A 23,167-nucleotide genomic window follows, 5' to 3' on the forward strand; every position below is an offset into this window, starting at 1 on the left:
TATCTTGCACCCAGTTGATCCAGGTTCAATCCCCTGCTCCCCATAGGGTCTGCTGAGCCCTGTCAGAGATATATGGTCCTGTTTCTTGGCACCCATTGCCTCCTCAGGACGCCCAGAACTCCAAGGGTGGGATCTCCTCCAAACCTCATGGGTTCACTTGAGCCTTCCCTGGGAAGAATCTATCCAGTCCCTGGGTAGTCCCATCTGAACCTTGTCTCTTTCATGTACCCCAGAGGGAGGCCATATAAAAGTTTTTATTCCAAGCACTCAATCCTCTGTCCAGGCTATGGGCATGAGGCCCTGGACAGGCCCTGGGGAGGGAAAACCGGTGTGATTCACCAAGAAAGCTTAGGGCTCATGGCTCTGTCACTCAGGAATTGTGACCAGGTGCCCGCTGGTGCTGAAGCTGAAGAAGGTGCCAGCTGGGGGCACATGGAGCGGGCAAGTGAGCTACCGGGACACCCACCTGAAGCTAGACCATCCTTCCCAGGTGGAGAGGGAGATCTGTAGAGGTATGTGTTCCTCCCAGTGCCTTGGGAAACTGACAATGGGAGACAAGCAGAAACAGAAGGAAAGGAAAGGGATAAACAGGCTGATGGTACATTGCAACTTTTGTGGGAGTCCCCCGACCCGCGGGGGTGTGGAAATGAAAGTTGCTAGTTATTAGTGGGTTCACTCAAGCAGAACCGACCTGTAAAGAAGAACTAGAGAAATTAGTAACAGAAGCCTTCAAGACAACGCATGCTGTTCAAAAAGGGAAGTTTATTGTTGGGGGATCAGCTTTTAAGGGCTGAAACACGTCAGGGGTGTTACAAATTTTACACCAATCACAGTTACAAGCATTCATTAGCATAAATTGGGGCAGGTAATAGGGAGGGGCAAAGAGGTAGACCTGAGCACGTTTTACTAAAAGGCATAAGATTCAAACAGAGTTCTTAATAATGTTTGCTAACACAAAGGCAAACTCTATATTTTTCTTTCTGGCTGGATATATTGGGCTGCTCTGAATTACTTTATTTTTGTCTATTTCCTTTGTTCTCAAGGCATGGGCCTTTTGGTCACGTGGGTGACCAGATTAGGAATTACTGAGGTGTCCTATGTCCCAGGTTTCATCAGCTAGGCTCCCCACAGTTCCCCCTTTCCTGTAAATAATAAAAGAAGAAGAGCAAAGTGGGTGGAGTCACCTGTCTTAGGTTATTTGGTGGGCTTCCAGTTCTGGACATGGCAACAAGAGACCAAATTAAAAGTTTTTGCGCGCAAAATATTAGGAATGCCATGTTTGCACCCAGACACTGGCACCAAACTATCCCCGTCATGGGCATCTCCACAGCCAGGAGCAGAGCAAGCAGGGGCGTTTAGCCAGATACTCAAAACTCTTTAAAGCTCAGAGGTATATCCATGGCTTCAAGTCCTTCGGGGTGCATTTAGGAGAGCCACTGATATTGGACCTATACTGAACATTAGGGCAATCTCAGTAACCGGATTTTTAACAAACTTGTGAGGCGACAGAATGCCTTGGGGCCAAAGGAAAAAATAGCAAAAAGCCAATGAAAGGACCGAATTAGGTAGCAGCTTAGACAGCCAGGATGAGGTAGAGGACCAATTTTTATATCAGGACTCATCTAAATCCTTCTGTCAATTTCTATCCTCTAGACTTTCCTCCACAAGTCTAATGCTATCTCTAGCTAAGCCAAGTTTATTTTAAAAAGCAACATTTTTCTCTAAGTATGACACAAATTTCCCCCTCCCTCAAAAAAAGTCAAATTTAAACCACGGCAGTTTTTCTGCTCTAATACTGCTAGGGATTCAACAGTTAAGTAGTGTAAACTTCTTCTAAGTTTGTAAACATTTTTAACAACAGTTATGAGGCATTAACAGATTCTAGAGTATGAACCAATGAATAAATTTTTTGTGCTTACACCAGTAACACCCAGGCCTTCCAATAAGGCTGGGGTGGAGGCAATGTTTGTTTTTATACTGCAGCGGGAGAGAGACAAGGTTATTTTTAAGAGGTAATAAGGCAATTTTTGATTTAACAGTCAATTTAGGCATTAAAACAACCAAAACACAGTAGTTCTAGGACTAAAGAAACAAATGTAAAACAATGGGGGAGATAAACCAGTGAAACAGGCAAAAAACGTTAAATTGGGGGCAATTATGAACTGAAAGGAGAAATCAACGACAAGAATTTGATTACAATTTTTAATAGGGGGAATTATATTGGGTACCAAGGGGCAAAGTTCAAGTCCCACCACTAGTTTTAAAGTTAAGCCACGTTGTTGAAGCTTCATACCGCATCGCAGAAGGTTGGTGTCGTAGGTGAAGTAAGGCAGGTCAAGGCAGCAATTTAGGCCGGTGAGGTGGGTGAATAGCAGGTACCGAAGGCGTCTGGGCGGAGGCGTTGATCATGACAAGGATGAGCTGAGAAGAGGAGGGGGGTCCGGAGGACAGCATGGGCTGGAAGGGTGGGGAAGCAGGCAGAGTTCTGAAGAGCTCGTGGCGTGGGAGAGGTTGAGCTGACATTCACGGATGCCAGAAGATCGCCGGATGCCCAAGGTTCTTTGTAGGATCCAATTTTATGAGACACTGTAATCCGTGTTGGCAGTGGTTGCACAACTCCAAAATTTTCAAACAAAAATACTAGAGCGATTGCCGCACTTGGAATGAAGTGCGGTTACGGTGGTGGCCGGGACAAGCATAAAGGGGATAGTGAAAAAAAAATTCTCTAAAGGTAGGCAGGTCACAGCGGGGGGCGCTGGCTCTCTCGTCAAGGTGGTTGTCGCCAGTGTGTCCTGGGGAATGGGTGAACGGGCCAGGTCGTGGCAAAATTGATTGGGGGTGGCTCACTGTTCCTCAGCACCCATGGTGAGGGCACAAAGGGTTACTTAAGGATGGGTCAGGGGATGGGTGGGAGGGGAGTTGGCTATGTCTCCGGCACCATTGTAGAACTAAAAGTCAAAAGGGGAGGGGAAGGAACCAGGGGTGTTGTCATCGTCTTGCAAGGGAGATTCAAGAGGAGCTCGGAGAGGGAGAGTTTTTGAGGTGCTGCGGCAAGGATTGTCAGCCAGTGGTGTCCTTGGGGAAGTGTCAGGAGCGGCACCTGAAAGGGAAACAGAAGAATTCTCAGGGGCGTTACCCCTGGGAGGGTTATGGAGTTTGACCAGCCTATCAGGAAGCCAGCGCGTTTCAGAGGTGATTGGGTTGTGAACACAGGCGTGACCTTTGCCCCATATGAGAACAGGGTGTTGGCCAAGCCATTGTCCTGTACGAACATCTTTCCAAAGCACTTGCTGAAAATTCTCACGAGTGGAGGGGTGCCAGAGTCGATCAGCCGCTGAACGGCCGCTGGAATCCAAGGAGAGAAAATTGAGCACGAAGAGTGCATGATTCAAAAGCAGGCGGTGTTTGCCTTTGCGAGAGTACAAATTCTCGCTTTCTGAAGTGAGTTTAAAAAGTGTATTTTTCAAAGTTTGATTAGCTCTTTCAACAATGCCTTGGCCTTGAGGGTTTAGGGGAATTCCTGTTTTAAGGGTGATACCAAATTTTGCACAAAAATTCTTGAATTTGGAACTAATATATCCTGGACCGTTATCAGTCTTAATGACCGTAGGGACAGGAACAATAGTAAAGCAATGTAAAAGATGAGCAATGACATCCTTGGTGGCTTCTCCTGTTTGGAGAGAGGCACAAATAAAACCACTATACGTATCTACTGTAACATGAATATACTTTTTTTTTTTTTTTTTTTTTTTTGGTTTTTGGGCCACACCCGGTAACGCTCAGGGGTTACTCCTGGCTATGCGCTCAGAAGTCGCTCCTGGCTTGGGGGACCATATGGGACGCTGGGGGATCGAACCGCGGTCCGTCTCCTAGGCTAGCGCAGGTAAGGCAGGCACCTTACCTCCAGCGCCACCGCCCGGCCCCAACATGAATATACTTAAGATTGCCAAAGGCAGAATAATGAGTAACATCCATTTGCCAGAGTTCTCCAGGTGTAAGGCCACGAGGATTAACTCCGGTGTGAGGTTCAGGCAAGAGGGAAAGGCAAGCTTTACATGACTTAACAATTTCTCGAGCCTGTTCCCAGGTGACAGAATATTTTAACCTAAGCGTTTGCGCATTAAGGTGATGTAGCTTATGGGCTTGTTGCGCCAACTGTAAAGAGTCAGGCTGATTAAAGACAGGTAAAAGACGGGTAGCCTGGTCAACTGAGTCATTGCCCTCAGCCAAAGGGCCAGGGAGGCCAGTGTGAGCTCTAATGTGGGCAACAAAAAATGGATTGGTGCGCAGCAAAAGGAGTTCTTGAATTTTAGAAAAAAGAACAGTTGCAGGGGTGGAAGGTTTTATATAAGGAACTGTTTCTAACAGGGGAAGGGAGGCTGCAATATAGCAGCTATCAGTGTACAAGTTAAAGGGCTCTGGGACAACCTGAAAAACCCTGAGGACAGCAGCAAGTTCTACAAGCTGGGCCGAAGTGTACTGGGTGGGGACCTGGTGAATGATGCCATTGACCTTAAATGCGGCCATGGTGTTAGAACTGCCGTCTGTGAATACTAGTGAGGCATTAGAAATAGGTTGAAATTTAGTAAGTTTAGGAAAAACTACTGGGTGAAGGCGCAAAAATTGAAGCAATTTATTAGGTGGATAGTGATTATCTAGAGTTCCTGAAAAACCTGTCACAAAAATAACCCAATCTTGTTGATTTTCCATAAGCCATTGCAATTCAGATTTCGTATAGGGAATAATCGCCTTGGTGGGTTGGCGGCCAAAAAGTTTCAGAGAGGCTGTGCAGCCTTGCATCAAAAGCCGCACCACTAGGTGGGGGTAGGTGGCTAAAACTTTATCGGGGGAGGAAGGCAAATGGATCCAGTAAAGTGGGGCGAACTGCCACAAAACAGCTGTGGGTGCAATGGCAGTAGGGCAAATAATGAGGAAAAGGGGGTGAGAGGACTCATAATAAGTAATAAACTGGTTTTGAATGGCGGTGTTAACAATGGCAAGGGCTTTGGAAGCCTCAGGGGTTAGTTGGCGTGAGCTGGTGGGATTAGAATTGCCCTGAAGGATGTCAAAAAGTGGCTTCAGGTCACCCGTGGAGACCTGTAGGTAAGGTCTCAGCCATGTGATGTCACCTAAGAGGCGTTGGAAATCATTAAGGGTTTTTAGGTGGTGGGTACGAAGTTGTACTTTCTGGGTGTGAACCTGATTGGGAAGCAGTTCAAATCCAAGAAAAAGTTGAGGGGGGTGAATTTGGACCTTGTCCTCAGAAATTTTAAATCCGCGATGTTGCAGAGCAAAAACGAGTTCTTTTGCAGTGTGTAGGACAAGTGAGTCATCAGCACAAGCTAACAGAATATCATCCATAAAATGAATGATATAAACTGAGGGGTAAAGGATTCGAAATGGGTCTATAATGGATGCTACATATTTTTGACAGAGCATAGGGCTGTTAGTCATCCCTTGGGGGAGGACCTTCCACTGGAATCTAGGGTTGGGGCCCACGCAATTAGTTAAAGGTACCGAAAAGGCAAAACGCTTACAGTCTTCGGGGTGCAGGGGGATGGAAAAAAAACAGTCTTTGAGATCCAAAACAATTTTATAGCTTCCTTTGGGTACAGCTGAGGGGCAAGGAAGTCCAGGCTGAGTAGCCCCCATAGGCACCATGGTTTTATTAATTTCTCTAAGATTATGTAAAAGTCTCCATTTGCCTGATTTTTTTCTAATAACAAAGATAGGGGTGTTCCACGGGGAGGTGGAAGATTCTATGTGGCCAGCATTAAGTTGCTCCTGCACAAGTTGCTGAGCCACAGCCAATTTTTCTTTGGTTAGGGGCCACTGCCCAACCCAGACAGGTTTATCATCAAGCCAAGTTATTTTATCTGCCGGGGGTGCAGGAGAGGCGGTGACCTCTACTGAAAATTTTGAGCAGGGGGCGAAAAACCTAATCCAGCCCTATCTAATTTTTGCGAAAGGGTAATGGGTTGAGTGATACCTTGTAAATTTTTTCCCAGTCCTTTGGAGGGTGTGTAGCCCTGTTGTAACATTTGCTGTAATACAACAGGATTTTTACACTTTATAACATAAACACCCATTTGTCCCATAATGTCCCGACCCCAAAGATTAATGGGTAAGTCGGGAATAATGTAAGGACGGACGAGACCTGTGTCACCATCCTCATCCTGCCAAACTAGTTTGTTGGCACTGACAAGAACTCTTTTGACGGAGCCAGCTATCCCTGAAACATTGTCAAAGATGGAAGCAGTGGGCCACTCAGGAGGCCAGTCTAGGGGAGAAAAGCACGTGGTGTCCACACCGGTATCTAGGAGGCCTGTGAATTGTTTACCCGAGATGGTAAGGGTTAAAGGCGGGCGAATGCGGCACATGGCGCGCACCCAAAAAATGTCAGAGGAGCCAGGGGAGGTAGACCCGAGACCGTGGGAGAGGGCGGGAAACTGCACATTCATAGGGAGAGGTAAGGCCTGAGCAATGCGCTGGCCAGGAACAATTTGAACTGGGTGGTAGGGGGCGACAGCCAATAGCATAATTTCTCCAGTGTAGTCATTGTCCACCAGAGAGGGTTGTACTATGAGGCCTTTCACTGTGGCAGAGGCTCTGCCAATAATCATAAAAAAGGTGTTTGGAGGTGGGGGTCCAAAAATACCTGTTGGAATAATCTGAACACCATCCTCAGGGGTTAATAACTTTGGGGCTGCTGCACTGAGATCGAGGCCGGCACTCCCTGGGGAGGCCCTGACAAGGGAGGTTGCTGGGGGGGCAACATACCGTTTGGCACCAGCGGTTGGACCTCGGAAGCTGAAGTCTGAGAGAGTGCCGCAAACTGGGGCTGCTGTGAGAAGGCTGGCTGCGGTGGATTGTGCCGGCTGATCCCCGTGGCCGGCTGGAATGCAATGTGTTTCAGGGCCCGGGGCTGGCCCCGTGGCCCGTTTCCCTGTACCTGTGGTAGTGGATTCCCTTCTAAATCAATTACTGAGCGGCAAGCTGAAACCCAATGCCTGCCGCGGCAGCAGCGGGGACAAAGAGAAGGGCGGGGATTAGTGTTACCTGCTTGTAACACCGGTGTCTGCCGCTGAGGACAGCGGGAGGCAAAATGGCCCGGAGCACCACATTGAAAGCAGGTTTTTCCTTTGTTCTGGCCTTGAAAGGCAACAAGGGCTTTGGCGATCTTATGAACAAAGGGGTCTGCCTCGCGGCAGAGATTTATCATATCATGCAAGGACTTTCCTTTCAGGTTGTTCCTAAGGATACTCTTACAGGTATCATTAGCATTTTCAAAGGCTAATTGTTTCACCAGAGTACTATCAGCATCTGTGGCGGTGACGCCCAGGACACGCTCCACAGCCTCTGAAAGGCGGGCAATGAAAGAATTGTATGGTTCGTCTGGGCCCTGCACTATCTGAGAGAGCGGGGCAGTAGAGGTACCAGCCCGGGGAAGGGACTTCCAAGCTCGTAGGGCAGCGAGAGCCGTGTTTGCAAGCAAGCTTCTAGGGAGTTTACACTGTTCTTTAAGAATGTGATATGGGGGTATTCCTGCTATGCGGGCATAAAGGTCATCATTTCCTGCAGCAATACCCTGACATCTTAATAGGAAATCAGCTTCCCAAGAAACATAAACATCATTTTTCAAAGCAGTTCTAACAATATCTCGCCACTCGGCTGGCAGAACAGCGCCGCCGCCACCGATGGATTCAAGGCAAGACAAGGTGTATGGAGCATGTAGGCCATAGGAGGTGACTGCAGTAAAAAGTTCTTTGAGGTCTTTTCTGTCGAGGGCCTTGTATTGCCGCAGTGGCCGTCTGATAGGGACTTCAGGAATGTCAGGGGGTTCTGCTTGATCGGGACTATGGTCTAGGGAGCCATTGTCCGGCTGGGCTGGGTGTTGGGGGGCTCTGGCAGCTGGAATTGGAGCTGCTGAAGTGGCAGCAGCAGCAGCAGCTGCGGCTGCTTCTTGCCTGGCCTGCGCCCTCGTGCGGGATCTGCCAAGGGGTAAAGAGGGGAGTTCACCCTCCTCCTCCCAGTCCTCCCCGTCCGGACCATGGACGGGGAACAAAAAATGTGGAGATGATGGATCTGTAGCTTGAAGCTGGGCAATTTGCTGTCTGAGCTGTCGAATCTCTATCAATAAAGGATTATCGGGTTCTGGAAGAGGCATTTTTATGGGTGCGGGCAAATCATACAGGGGGGGCTGTGAGGGAAGAGAGGTTGCATTCCCATGGTAGGGATCAGTTTTATCCTGTAACTCAGTTTCTTCCTCTGAGTCCTGCTTCTCCTCAGGGGGCTCTGAGGCTGCCGCTCGGAGAGAGGGATAAAGAGTTTTCTGCATAAGAGAAGAAGGCTCCTCGGGGGGGGGGGGGGGGAGAAAGGGAATCAATATGCAAAAATGAGCTGGAGCGGGAACTGGGGTGTGAGCATTGTTTGGAGGCATGCTCCAAATGCTCCTGGGCATCTTTCACAATTTGCAAGCTCTTAGGGTCAAAAGCAGATTTTACTATGATGCTTTTGAGGAGATCCCAATATTGTTGTATAATCTCTTTCTCAGACTCACTGCCATGTGTGTTAAAATGATTAGTGAGTTCTGCCCCAACTAGATCCCAAGTACTGGAAACTATTTTTGGGCAAGTAATAGCAAACCAAGGACAAATTTTATTAACAAACATTAAGAATTTCAACAAATCTTTCTCTTCAATTACTATATTTCTACTTCTAAGTACTTCTTGTATACCTTTAATAAATTTTGCTCCTTTGCTCAGACTGGTCCCCATTTTTACTCTGGGACTGTAATGGGGTGGCGGTTTTTCACCTAGGTATTAGACTACTAAATTACGTTGCTTTAATTTATTTTACCTGACGTAATTCAGCTCCGGACTTGTCGCACTCTGCCACCCGATCAGATTCTGTAACTCGAGCTCCCACGTGGGCGCAACCTGCAACTTTTGTGGGAGTCCCCCGACCCGCGGGGGTGTGGAAATGAAAGTTGCTAGTTATTAGTGGGTTCACTCAAGCAGAACCGACCTGTAAAGAAGAACTAGAGAAATTAGTAACAGAAGCCTTCAAGACAACGCATGCTGTTCAAAAAGGGAAGTTTATTGTTGGGGGATCAGCTTTTAAGGGCTGAAACACGTCAGGGGTGTTACAAATTTTACACCAATCACAGTTACAAGCATTCATTAGCATAAATTGGGGCAGGTAATAGGGAGGGGCAAAGAGGTAGACCTGAGCACGTTTTACTAAAAGGCATAAGATTCAAACAGAGTTCTTAATAATGTTTGCTAACACAAAGGCAAACTCTATATTTTTCTTTCTGGCTGGATATATTGGGCTGCTCTGAATTACTTTATTTTTGTCTATTTCCTTTGTTCTCAAGGCATGGGCCTTTTGGTCACGTGGGTGACCAGATTAGGAATTACTGAGGTGTCCTATGTCCCAGGTTTCATCAGCTAGGCTCCCCACAGTACATGGAGGGTTAACAGGCAGCTGAGAGCAAGCAACGGGCAAACAAAAAGGTTAGATGGGAGAGATGGCCAGTCACTTCTTTATTCAGGCACCTACGACAGCAGGAACGGGACATTCTTGGGCATGAGCATTGCATCCACACTCTCTGCAGGTGTGGGGGACACTATTCCTGACTGATGGTCCTGGTCAGGCCTCTGTAGAGGCCTCAGGGTGAGACGGTGCACATTTTGAAATCATTTGAAGATTTGCCCAGGGCCTGCCATCAGCTTCTCCCCGAAGTCCTTGGGCAGGAGGGTCTCAGTCCTCGAGGTGACCCCTCTCCCAAGCCACCTATGACCCTGTCCCTGGCTTGAGCCTTCTACTCAGGGATCTGTCCCCTCTGCCGGACTTGGGGAAAGGCAAGTCCCTGTGTCCAGCCCTCTAGAGGCTCCCACTTTTTTTGTTTGTTTGTTTTTTATTTTTGGGTCACATTCGGCAGCGCTCAGGGGTTACTCCTGGCTCTATCCTCAGAAATTGCTCCTGGCAGGCTCGGGGGACCATATGGGATGCTGGGATTCCAACTACCATCTTTCTGCATGCAAGGCAAAAGCCTTACCTCCATGCTATCTCTCCTATCCCGAGGCTCCCACTTTTAAAGAGAGTTATTTAGGAGTCAGGTGCATGGATTAACCCAGCACCTCATTGGGGAGCTGGAAAGGAGTCGGGAAGAAGCACAGACCACCCTTGGGTCCAATTGACCCTATTCTCCCTGCTGCTTCCTGCTTCCATCTCAGATCGCCTCCTGTTGCGCCCAGAGAGTACTGCAGTCCTCAGGCAATTCAAAGGTCCTGGGAAAGACTCTGGCTTGTTCCTGCATGGAGTGAGTTTATTGGCATTTCTCCCTCTCCTCTGCCATAGCCCAGGACATCATCGCTGGGAAAGGAGTTGGCATCAGCCACGAGCTCATTAGCCTGTATGTCAACTCTCCCCGTGTTCCAGATCTTACTATCATTGATCTTCCGGGCATCGCAAGAATACCCGTGGGGAACCAGCCCGCAGACATCGCAACTCAGGTGAGACCGTAACTGTGATAGGGGTAGGGGAGTACCAGAGGGACAGGAGCTCCCAGGCATGCCCGTCCCCGTGAGGACCAGTTATGCATGTTCCTTGGAACATGGATCCCAGGCATGGCTCTTCCACTCTGACCCCCAGATCAAAGGTCTCATCCAGAAGTACATCCAGAGTGAGCAGACCATCAACCTGGTGGTGATCCCTTGCAATGTGGACATCGCCACCACTGAGGCGCTGAGCATGGCCCATATGGTGGACCCTGAGGGAGACAGGACCATTGGTGAGAGGGGATGGGCCCTGGAAGAGTGGGGAGCCGGGGTGGTTGACCCCAAATTGTGAGGTCTTGGGGTTATGCTAGTGCTGTGAGATGGTGAGTCTTCGCCTACAATTCCGGGAATGGCAGCAAAGGTGCAAGGGGGTCTCTTATCCTTCCTCTCTCACCCCGTCTCGGACTCAGATCACTGCTGGTGACAGGCCACAATCCCTCATCTCATGATCAGTGGAGGAGGGTGCCCAGTGCCGGCGACCAGCTCCAGGTGAATGGAACTGAAGCAGGAATGCCGCAAAGGATTAAGGAAACGAGACAGGCAGAAGAGAGAAAAGCTAATCGAGCCTAAGTGGGTCTTGATACCTCAAAAAGGGAAGAGAAAATTAGGACAAAATCTCTCTGGATTGTCTCTCTATGAGAGAGGAAAGGGGGCAGGACAAAGGGGTGAATACAGGATCCCCACCAACAGAGTGTTCAATGCAAGATGCCGGTGTTCTGGTAATTTAGAAATTAATAACTCAAATCACCTTTTATGACCTGAACTTATTTATTTCTTAGATGTCTTCCTATTTGACAGACAAGGGCCAGGCAGACTGACTGGGGGAGTGGGGGGCTAGACTGGCTCGATCCCTATAAGATGGGGGCCTACCGGCTGTACCACCCAAACAGCCTACTTGGACTCCTGACATCTTGGCCCCCGGACATGCAGACTAGCCCTCCATTGTTCTCCCTGGCCCTCGCATTATGTAAATAAGCTGGACTACAGAGCACTCCAGGCAGAGCTCTTTCTCCTCAGCTGGGGTTAGGCAGAGTTGCAAATGTCCTTTCTCGCCTTCTCTCTGCTTACCTCAGAAACAGTTATAGAGGGCTGGAGAGATAGCATGGAGGTAGTGCATTTGCCTTGCATGCAGAAGGATGGTGGTTCGAATCCCGGCATCCGATATAGTCCCGGGTAGCCTGTCAAGAGCTATTTCTGAGCATAAAGCCAGGAGTAACCCCTGAGTGCTGCCGGGTGTGACCCCCCCTCAAAAAAAAAAAAAAAAAAAAGAACAGTTATAGGTGGAATAAGTGAATGCTGTCCAACATGGTGAAACAGCTGTTAGGCAGCCAGAAGGAAGTTTCTTTTCATCGGCTGCCTCCCACCCCAGCTGTTCATTTCCTGTTTAGACTGGAGACCTTTTTGGTGGAGGTTTAAAGTGACCAACTAACTAGTTCCCCTGGAGCCTCCCTTCCATGCCACTTCTCCCACTTCCAAAGAAGGGTTTACTAGGCAGCTCCCCCGCATCCATCATGGCTCAAGTGCACACTTTCACCAAGAGATGGCGCTGCCATACATCCAGTCCTGGAAGGCCTGTTAGAGGAAACAAAGCTTCTTTTTTTTTTTTTTTTTTTTTTTTTTTTGGTTTTTGGGGGGCCACACCCAGCGGTGCTCAGGGGTTCCTCCTGGCTGTCTGCTCAGAAATAGCTCCTGGCAGGCACGGGGGACCCTATGGGACACCGGGATTCGAACCGACCACCTTTGGTCCTGGATCGGCTGCTTGCAAGGCCAACGCCACTGTGCTATCTCTCCGGGCCCGAAACAAAGCTTCTGGTCACAGGAAAAGGTCAAAGAGTCAAAGGGGACTTCTCTGGCGCCTACACAGTTGCTGCCAGAAAACTCCCCAGTAATGGAAGGCCAGATGACCAGACCAAACCACTCACTGAAGATAGGGACAATGGGCTCGCATGCTGCACGCTCAGATTCAATCTCTGGCACCCCATAGAGTCCCCCCAGCCCTACCAGGAGTGATCCCTGAGTGCAACAGAGCCAGGAGTAACCCCTGAGTACCCCGGGTGTAGCTCAAAGACTAAAATCCATAAAGATAAAGAACGCAAGAACAAAAATATAAGAGGCCTTTTTTTTTTTCTGTTTTCTACCATAAACATGCAAAAATGGCAAACTTTCAGTGCCCTGCACAGGGAAAGAGGGGGTCAAGACATATGCCCAGCATCAGGAGACAGAGGTGCCATCAGCTATACACAGCAGGACAGGAAGTAGCCAGCAATGACAGAAATGACAGGTGGAACAAGTGAGTGCTTGAACGGTTGTCAGGTACCAGGTGATCAGGGTGACAGACAACGCAAATAAAGACTGGTGAGGTGAATGAAGGCTTTCAGGCACTGGGTGATCAGGATGACAGACTGCTAGTCCTGGATGCTGTAGGAGGACAATGTGGCCTTCCAAGACTCAGATGCAAGGGAGATCTGACCTTCACATGACCCTCACAGGGATCCTCACCAAGCCTGATCTCGTGGACAAGGGGACCGAAGCTAATATCCTGAATGTGGCCAAGAACCTCACATATCGTCTCAAGAAAGGCTTCATGATGGTGCGGTGTCGGGGCCAGCAGGAGATCATGAATAGGCTGAGCTTGACAGAGGCAACCAAGAACGAGACCGAGTTCTTCCAAACCCACCCATATTTCAGGTCGGTCCCACACAGCCTCAAAGTAAGGCATGTCTACACCTGGACCTGACCAGGTGACAGGCCAGTTGTCCCATAGACCTTAAGCCTGGGCACAGCCTGTCTTTGTCTCTATTTCAGAGTCAAATATAGGGATGCCCTTGGACGAACCCTTTCTTCTGGGGCTTTGAAGACAGAGTTGAGGGCCTCTAGATTGAAAACCAAAAGGTTTTTGATTGTTTTCACCTCTGAGTCTTGGAAAATTGTGTGTGATCATAGTAGGTGAGGTTTCTCTTCCTATTATTGTTGTTGGGTATTTTTTGGGGTTGGAGAAACAGAGTATAGTTTGAGTCACACCCAGCTGAGCTCAGGGGGGGGGGGTCAGTATAACTCTGTAATAACTGGTAGTGCTCAGGGAGTCCTATGGGGTGTCAAGGATTGAGCCAGGGTCAGCCACCAGGAAGTTGAAGAGTCTCAAGAGAGTGAGGGGATTGGAATGAAGCAGAGAGATGAGGGAGTTGGACAGATAGAGGATGATGGAGTTGGGGAGTCAAAAATGGATGAGGCCCATGTGGAGATGCAGAAGGTTGAAAGTGCCCCCCAAACCGCTTTGCACTTGCTGTGTTCTTCCAGAAAGCTGGGTCTCCCTGCAAACAACTAAAGTTTGCACCCTCTCATTTGCTAAGATGCAAAGTGACTGACTGGGTCAAGTTATGGGCCATGCAGCCACGTTGGACACCTCGATTACCAACGTTCCACCAAGGCAGGCACTGCTCTCTCTCTCTCTCTCTCTCTCTCTGTCTCTCTCTGTCTCTCTCTCTCTGTCTGTCTGTCTCTCTGACTGTCTCTCTCTGTCTCACTCTCTCTGTCTGTCTGTCTCTCTGTCTGTCTCTCTCTGTCTCTCTCTCTGTCTTTCTCTCTCACTCACTCTCTCTCTCTCTCTCTCTCTCTCTCTCTCTCTCTCTCTCTCTCTCTGGGCTCCTGCCTGGAAGGTTGTTTTGGGGCGACACAGAAATCCCAAGAAAAGAGAGACAGTCCTTCCTGCAGAGAGCAGAGCTGGTGGTAATCTCCCTCCTAGCTCTCTTCCCTATCCACAGTTTCTGCTCGCCAAGACTTTTGGGGATTTTTCCAAGAACTTCTGATATTGGGACCCTGAGCCCAGGCTACATCAAAACACTTGTGGTGCTCAACAGTGGAGACCCAAGTACCTGTATGCTGGGGTGCCTTCCAGACAGAAGGGTGCTGTCTCAGAGCCCCATTGGAGAAGAGCTCCAGGAAGAGGGTCATTCCCAATCCCTCTGTCTAATACAAACATGAGGCTGACTCAGGTTCAATCCCCAGCACGCTAGATGGCCCCATGGTGATCACCATGAGTGATCCCTAAACACAGAGCTAGGAGCTAGAACTAAGTATCACTAAGTGTGATCCAAATTAAAAAAAAAAAAAAGAAAAAGAAAAACATTTATATCGTTGTATCTTCTTTGAAGAATTTCCTATTTAGGTCTTTAGTCATTTTGCTTGTTCTTATTTTAGGACCACACCTGGCTGCTCTTAGGCTTGCTTTTGTCTCTGCACTCAGGAATCATTCCTGGTGGGCTCGGGCAGGATGCCTGAGATGGGACCTGGGTCAGCAGCGTGCAAGGCAAATGCCCTCTCAGCTGTGCTATTGCTCTGGCCCCCTCTTGAGTCATTTTATAAAGTGACGTTTTTCATGTCTTTTGGTAATTTTTGCTATTGTTGTTTGGGCCAAGCCTGACTAATGCTCATGGTTTACTTCTGGTTCTGTGCTCAGCAGTTACTATTGATGGGCTGTGTGTCAGACATGCCCCCATTCACTGTGCTCTCTCTGATGCATTTCTGCTATTAAACTGCAGAAATTCCTTGTTTGTTTTGGAGGTCAGACCATCATCAGAGTCATGGCTTATGCATGTTCCCTCTGTTCCTGAATTTCCTTTGCTGCACAGAAATTCAACTGTTTGAGGCCTCCTCTTTAGTTTTATTTTGTCTTTGGTTTTTGGTTTTTGGGTCATACCCAGCAGCGCTTAGGGGTTTCTCTTGGCTCCATGCTCAGAAATTTCTTTAAAGGCTGGAGAGATAGCATAGTGGTGTTTGCCTTGCAAGCAGCCGACCCAGAACCTAAGGTGGTTGGTTCGAATCTTGGCATCCCATATGACCCCCTGTGCCTGCCAGGAGCTATTTCTGAGCAGATAGCCAGGAGTAACCCCTGAGCACCACCAGGTATGGCCCAAAAACCAAAAAAAAAAAAAAAAAAAAATTCTTTAGTTATTTTTACACCCTGTGCTTTCTTTACTGCATTTCTGGCATCATATACATAATCTCAGATACGAAACTAATGTCAATAAAAATATGCCCATTTTCTTCTGAGAGTTTGTGGTTTTAAGTCTTACATGTATGCTTCCACTCACTTATTAGAGTGGAGCTTTTGTCTGGTCTAATTTCATTCTTCCCCCTCTGAGTTTCCGCCATCATTTGTTGAAGTCTCTCCTTTCCCTCTGTACTAGTTGACATCCTGTCCAGGATCAGTTGGTCCAACAGACCTGGATTTATTTCAAAGCCCAGAGGATCTGGTCTAGAGACCTCCAGCTTTGTGATATATTTTTTCTTTTTCTTTTTCTTTTTTTTTTTTTTTTTTTTGGCAGGGGGGAGCCACATCCAGTGGTACTCAGAGGTTACTCCTGAGTAACCATCACTCTTTTGGCAGTGGAGCAAAGTTAGGTCAACCTAGAGAGGAAAAGGCGACTACACACGAGGAGTAAGTTTGTCCAGGATGATGAGAAGAGAAGGTGGATGGATGTAGCTTCTGCAGTCCCTGCTCACTGAGGATAGGCTCACTGAGGAATGAGCAGCCTTCTCATGCACTGGCACCTCTGTGTTGCCTCACGGAGCTGAGTTCACTGTCACACTGCACGAGTGCTCAGACTCACGTGTGTTGTCTGCTTTCAGAACGCTCCTGGACGAAGGCCTGGCCACCATGCCCTGCCTGGCCAAGAAACTTACCTCTGAGCTCATCCTTCATATCAACGTGAGTTCCAAAGTTATTTGGAGAGTTCTGCAATTTCCTCCTAACTATGGCACTGGGGCAGGGGGACCTGGCAAGTTGGCAGACACTGAACTGAACAAAACAGCCCGAGAAACAGTCAGGCAAGCTGTCCTGAGCTCCCAGGATACACCTGGTGATAACTGTTGTGACCCTGTCAAACTGTAACAGTCCACTTATGTTCCTCCAGTGTGTTTGGGGACTGATAATATTTCCCCAGTTAGTGATCAGGAAGGAAAGGTCTGAGGCTGATGATTTGAGAATTTATTCTCTTCCAACAATGCTTCTATATATAGGACCAAAAGAGAATTGGGATATCTGAAGGGTAACACGAAAAAGCCAGGGGTTAGGTAAGCACTGGGGAGAAGATAAGCATGAATGGGGGGGGGGGTGGCTTAGGAGTGCTCTGACCCACAGAGAGAAAGACTGATACCCACATGGTGGGGTACTTGTAGAAATGCACATATGGTCCCCCAGACCCTTGGGAGTGATCCCTGAGTGTAGAGCCAGGAGTAAAGTCAGTGTGACTTCAAAACAAAACAAAAAAAGGGGTAGAGACTGAAGGAACCCACCTGCCAGTTCCAGAACAGTGCCCCTCTGCGATCCCTCTGTGTCCCTGTCCCTCCTCACCTTCCATAGGAACTTGGGCATGGAAGGCTTCGAACATATACATGCGGCCAGAGTATTTCATCACATCTAATTATCGATCATGGGGCATTTTACTAGAGAAAGCTCAGTTTCTACTCAAGTTTCTAGTGAAAATACATACATAGTTAAACCAAAAACAATAAACAGCCATGGCCATTCCTCCCTCTATGTTCCACAGACCAGCCAGCTCCATCTTTGAGACAACACTCTGCCACACCCAGGAGGAACTCTACCCAGGAGTTCCTCCTGGCTCTGGGCTCAGGGATCACTCCTGGTGGGGCTCAGGGAACTCTGTGGGATGCTGGGGATCAAACTGAGGTTGGCCTTCCCCTACTGTCACTCCATCTCCTTTTATTCCAAGGCACCTGCTGCAGGAATTTAGTTAAGGTTTGATTCCCACCGAGTTCCCAGACAGGAAAGGCAGTTCCCATTCCCCTGTCCAATTAGGCCAGGGGGAACAGTTCCAGTTGTTGAGATCCACAGAAAATCATTCACACAGTGAAAAAGTACAAGAATGGGTTCAGGAAATCCAGTGCTCAAGCAAGGAATTCAAACCACAAAAGCTTTCTGCTCCTAAGATGGAGTGCAGCTCAGTGGAAGAAGACCGAAGAATGAGCCCCAGCCTTCCTCAGACCCTTGCTTTTATTGACAAGAATCAGGTACCGCCTAGGGTGGAAGCAGAACACCAACTAAGGAATAATCCAGTATACTATCACCAGGTCACAAGCTAGGGTGGGGTACAATAATTGATTAGGGTAGAATCAGTAACACAACAGGGTCTCATGGAATACTCCCTTCCATGGACTCCTATCATCTCTCCCCAGAGATTTCCCCAATCATTGCCACTCATTCCTGCACCCTTGTTTTCCCATCCAGAAATCACTCCCGTACTTGGAGAATCAGATTCGGGAGAGCCACCAGCAGGCAACCAATGAGCTGTCTCTGTGCGGGACCAATGTGCCCAACAATAGCACCGAGAGAATGATGTTTCTCATAGATGTAAGAGCAACCCTTGACCTCAGACATCTTGGACATGGCCACCCCAACACCCCTACGCCCACCCACCCCCACTTCCCACTCAGGAGCACCACTCAGCTCAGGATATTGACATCATTTTCAGAAAGTCAAGAAATTTCAATGTTGCATCCAGAGACTGGTGGATGGTGAGGAGGTTCTACGCAAGAAGGAAATACGTCTGTGCAATCTGGTCAGAGAGACCTTTGCCGACTGGGATAAAGTTCTCCACCGCAACATGGAGAATGGTGAGGCCAGGCAACTCGAGAGCCAACTCAGGCTCCCAGTCTTTGAGATGTACCTGGTATGGAAGGAGCCACTGCCCTGGGTGCCCCTGATTGCTCTAGCTTTCCACTCCCCAGGATCCAGCTTGGGGATCCCACCCTTCCCACACCCCACCTCTGCCAGCATCTCTGTTGTTTAGGTGGCATTTCCTTGGGTGCCTATGATGTGGCAATTCTGAGCCAGCCAAGCCCAGATTCTTTACGAGGAGCCAAGGCTGCAGTTCTGACCTGGTTACTCTACTATGAGGGTACCGGGCTACTCCAGATCTGCTCAAAGATCATTTAGTCCCTGGGAAGGAACTGATGTGAACTAGTCACGTGCCCTCAGTGCTGTATTATTTTTCAAATCTCACCTCCTTGTTTGGAGGTGGGACAATTCCACATGCTCTGTTCCCCCTTCCTGTCACCCCCAACCAAAGCCTGATAGATAGAAAGGCAGCTCTGGTACCAGACCTTCTCCCCTCTGTCTGGCCATATTCCCACTTCCTTTCTGCTGGAATCAGAAGCCAGCAGGGAGTGTGTATGTGTGTGCAAATACATCTACCCAGCCATGTGATTGGAACAGAGGTGGGAATTGTGTTAGTCTCTATGTAAGTGAGCATGTAGGCATGCCTTGGGAAAGTGTAGACATCCATTTCTATGCAGAATCAGGAGTAACCCCTGCACACTGCCTGGTGTGGCCTAAAAACATAAAAAAAAATTTAGTGGGGGGCCAGAGTGATAGTGCAGTTGGGAGGGCTTTTGCCTTGCACACAGCTGACCTGGATTTGATCCCTGTCATCCAGTGTGGTTCCCCAAAGTCTGCCAGTAGTAATTTCTGAGCACAGAGCCAGGAGGAACCTCTGAGCATCACCAAGTGTAGCCCAAAAAACAAAAAAAGGGGGTAAAAGAATGTTTAAATTGGAATCTGGAGAGATAAGGCAAGGGTGAAGGCTCCTACCTTAGACATGACCAACCTGGGCTTAACCTCTAACACTGTATATACACCCCCAACCCCTCTTTGCCAAGATGCCAGGAGTGATTCCTGAACAGAGAGCCAAAATTGCTTTACTGGGTGTGCCCTCCCCCAACATGTTTTTATTTGTTTGTTTGGTTTTTGGACCACACTCAGCAGTGCTCAGGAATTACTACTCCTAGCTCGGTGCTCAGAATCACTCTTGGCAGTGCTTGGGGGACCCTGTGGGTTGCCAGAGATAGAATGTGGGTCAGCTGCATGCAAAGCAAATTCCCTTTCTTCTATGCTGTCATTCAACCCCTAAAAAGAATGTCAGCACTTTTTGTTTCCATTAAACTAATCATTAAAATTTTCTGCCTCTAGGGTGGTGACTCTCAATTGAGACATAATCTAGATTCAAAGAGTCAAGTGTCCATTTCTCAAAAGTCAGGGTTCACTCTCATCGGCTTCCAACCACAAACTTTTCTCTTGGCGACTGTGGTAGACATGAGGCTGCCATTAACATGCCTCTGGCCTTCAACATGCTGCATTTGTTTTCTGCCACAGTTAAAGGTGTAATGCATGATGAAGTCTCCAAATATGAAAAGCGGTATCGTGGCAATGAGCTTCCAGGATTTATCAACTACAAGACATTTGAATTCATTGTGCAAGAGTATATTGACCAGCTGGTCCAACCAGCAGTGGATATGCTTCAAAAAGCTATTGGTGAGAAAGCTCTGTGTGTGTATGTGTGTGTGTGTGTGTGTGTGTGTGTGTGTATTTACATACAGAGAGGCACATTTGTCTGGGTGCATGGAGTATCCCTCCTTCGTCTGGGTTCTTCTAGAACTGAATTAACAAATTGCTATCATCCAGATTAAAGGAGCAAAATGCCAAATGAGGGGTCAGAAAGACAGCAATCACATCAATAGCAAACTTGCCTTGCATATGACTGACCTGGGTTTATCAATCTCTGGTACTCCATATGTTCTGGTGCCCTGAACCTCACCAGGAATAACCCTGAATGCAGGCAGGTAAGGCCCCAAAACCAGAACAAAAAAATAGACCAAATTAAATTAGATACATATGGAAAATCACAGGACAGTAAGTTCTTGAGTAAACAGGACAGACTTCATGGTGTGGATTCAAATTTAGGGGCCTTGCACATCTGAAACCTTCCCTCTATGGACCAAATCTCATTTCTAGACCTCTGAATGTTTTCCCTGCTCTGAGCGGCATCTCTAGGAAAAGATTTTTTCTGGAAATGCCCCACATTGAGCTTGGCTTCATTCTTTGAGGTCACCATACCAGTATCTTTTTAAAAGTTTACTTTTATTTAAAGAACATGCATCACATAGTTGACATAGTTGACTATTGAATAAAGTCCTCAGGTTCAAACACCAGAACACTGGAGATACAAGGGTCTGAAATTCAATGGTGGTCGGAAATATAATTCACACGCACCCATGGAGAGAAAAAAGATTTTCAGTTCTTCCTCCATGTTTGCCTTGAGCTCCTAAGAAGCAGCCAGCTCCGGGGAAGTCCAAAAATGCAAGAGGGTGACTTCCTCCCAACCCGAGTATTTAATCTGAGGAAAAATGACCACCCTAAAGGGTGGGACCAGCTGGTCTCAACACTAGTCCAAGGTGCTACAGTCAAAGCTGATTCCAATCAATGAGTAACAAGGCCTATACTGAATGAGGTAGAAGCAGATCAATCCTAGCAATCCCATAGATGACCATGATAACTGATAAGTGATAAGTGAGATATTATTCCAGATAAGTGAGAGCAAATATTTATTTTTTGGGTTTAATAATGTCTTTATTTGAGCACCGTGGTGGCAGAAATGCTTGTAGTTGGGTTTCAGTCCTCAAATTCACATCACTCTTTACCAGTGTAACTTTCCCACCCTTTTCCCTCCTCCCCCAACCCCTGCCTGTCTTCAGAACAGGCATTCTACAACTCAGTGAAATCAAAATTATTTGTAAGGGCTGGAAAGATAGCACAGTGGTAGGCCATTTGCCTTCCATGCAGCTGATCCAGGTTGGATGGTGGTTCAAATCCCAGCAACCCATATGGTTCCCTGAGCCTGCCAGGTACGATTTCTGAGCTTAGAGCCAGGAGTAACCTCTGAGCACTGCCAGGTATGGCCAAAAAAAAAAAACCAAAACAAAAAAATTATTAAAAAAAATAGAAAGGGGGCCTGGAGAGATAGCACAGCGGCGTTTGCCTTGCAAGCAGCCGATCCAGGACCTAAGGTGGTTGGTTCGAATCCCGGTGTCCCATATGGTCCCCCGTGCCTGTCAGGAGCTATTTCTGAGAAGACAGTCAGGAGTAACCCCTGAGCAATGCCAGGTGTGGCCCAAAAACCAAAAAAAAAAAAAAAATAGAAAGGAGGGTCAGGCGCGCAAAGATGGCACAGTGGTAGGGCATTTGCTTTGCATGAGGCTGACCTAGGATGGACTGCAGTTCAATCCCCCAGCATCCCATATGGTCCCCCAAAGCCAGGGGCGATTTTTGAGTGCATAGCCAAGAGTAACCCCTGAGCATCACTGGGTGTGGCCCAAAAACAAACAAAAAAAGAATAGAAAAGAAAGGAAGAAAGAGGAAGAGAGGAAGGAAAACAAAAGAAGTACAGCCACAAACAAATTGGTGAAAATTATTGTATCTCCAATGAGGTCATTAAGTCATTGTCAAAGTTAGTAAGTTCTTGTTACTAGCTGACTGTCATGTTTCTTTCATTTGATTCTGAACATTAATTACCTCAGCTACACATTGGCATCAAAATTGCTGTGTTCCTATGGGGATAACCGCATAAAACAAATGAAGTTGTTCGATTCATGGCTGCACGGTCCAGGAATCCAAAGCACTATTACTTTTGTGGGGTGTGTTCTCAGATGCCAGGTCTCCCAGAAGTAGGAAAAGGCAGGGGGAAGTACCTGCACTCACTTCCAAAAAGCCCGACTCATATCAGCCCAAATATTGGCATACCTTGTGCCTGGTCAGCGAGTGTCTCTGCAGAGAATGTAGAGCAGTAGTCAGGCCAGACCAGAGGCAAAGCAGCGATTGTGGGTGATGGACGCAGCAGGCGTGGCTTTGGTACTCCCGCTCCTTCTGAGATTCCCAGCTTTCAGCTGCATGGCCTGTGTTCCAATGATTTTTCACGCTTTGTAGTGCCAATATCTTGAATGTCTCTGCTAAACTGGGTTCATTATGCCAAGATGAGACATTGGGAAAAGCTCTGGGAGCAATTTGAGGCATCAGTTCTATGGATATGTCCTCAATCCCTCTGCTTTTCCCATGGGTGTAATAAGAAGGGATGAGATGACCCGCAGAAAGTGCAGGCTTTCTGGACTTGATGTAGCTTCACCCCTCTGACGCCTGCAGGTCTGGGGGATCAACCTTAGAATGGGGCCAGCTTGGGCCCAGAGAGATAGCACAGTGGCATTTGCCTTGCAAGCAGCCGATCCAAGACCAAAGGTGGTTGGTTCGAATCCCGGTGTCCCATATGGTCCCCCGTGCCTGCCAGGAGCTATTTCTGAGCAGACAGCCAGGAGTAACCCCTGAGCACGACTGGGTGTGGCCCAAAAACAAAAACAAAACAAAACAAATAAGAATGGGGCCAGCTCTTTCTGACTCTTTGACCCATTGATTCCTGCTCATGTTTTATCCCCTTTCTGTTATTTTTTTTCCCCCTCTGAGCAGGGATCATCTATCAGTCATTTGCTGACGCAGCCAACAGTGAATTTGGAGAGTTTATCAACCTGAATCAAATCGTCCAGGTAAGCACCCCTCACCTCTCTCCTGTGTGACTTCCTGAGCACTGCCCTGCCCTCCTGACTGACTTTGGCCAGGTTTAGAGCTAGTGATGGTGGGTGTGTTTTAGCACTTGCTCGCATTAGCTGGGCGCTATCTCCCAGGACATCTGTTCGGGGCTCTGTCACACACCAAACCCTGCATCATATACCTGGTTGCCTGTTCTGGATCAGCTGCGTGCAAG

The 23,167-nt window shown here is 47.9% G+C and overlaps 1 protein-coding gene across 1 annotated transcript in view; it reads left to right on the top strand.

The window, feature by feature from the left end:
* Positions 1–23,167, top strand: part of MX2 (MX dynamin like GTPase 2) — a 37,314-nt gene that overhangs the window by 5,153 nt on the left and 8,994 nt on the right. The window contains exons 3-11 of the mRNA XM_049785621.1: positions 375–512; positions 10,366–10,520; positions 10,660–10,798; positions 13,055–13,253; positions 16,194–16,272; positions 17,812–17,934; positions 18,056–18,197; positions 19,735–19,893; positions 22,873–22,949. Coding sequence (XP_049641578.1) covers positions 375–512; positions 10,366–10,520; positions 10,660–10,798; positions 13,055–13,253; positions 16,194–16,272; positions 17,812–17,934; positions 18,056–18,197; positions 19,735–19,893; positions 22,873–22,949 — 1,211 coding nt within the window. The remainder of the gene's footprint in view (positions 1–374; positions 513–10,365; positions 10,521–10,659; positions 10,799–13,054; positions 13,254–16,193; positions 16,273–17,811; positions 17,935–18,055; positions 18,198–19,734; positions 19,894–22,872; positions 22,950–23,167) is intronic.

Source organism: Suncus etruscus, chromosome 13 (assembly GCF_024139225.1).
Source record: "Suncus etruscus isolate mSunEtr1 chromosome 13, mSunEtr1.pri.cur, whole genome shotgun sequence".
NCBI lineage: Eukaryota > Metazoa > Chordata > Mammalia > Eulipotyphla > Soricidae > Suncus > Suncus etruscus.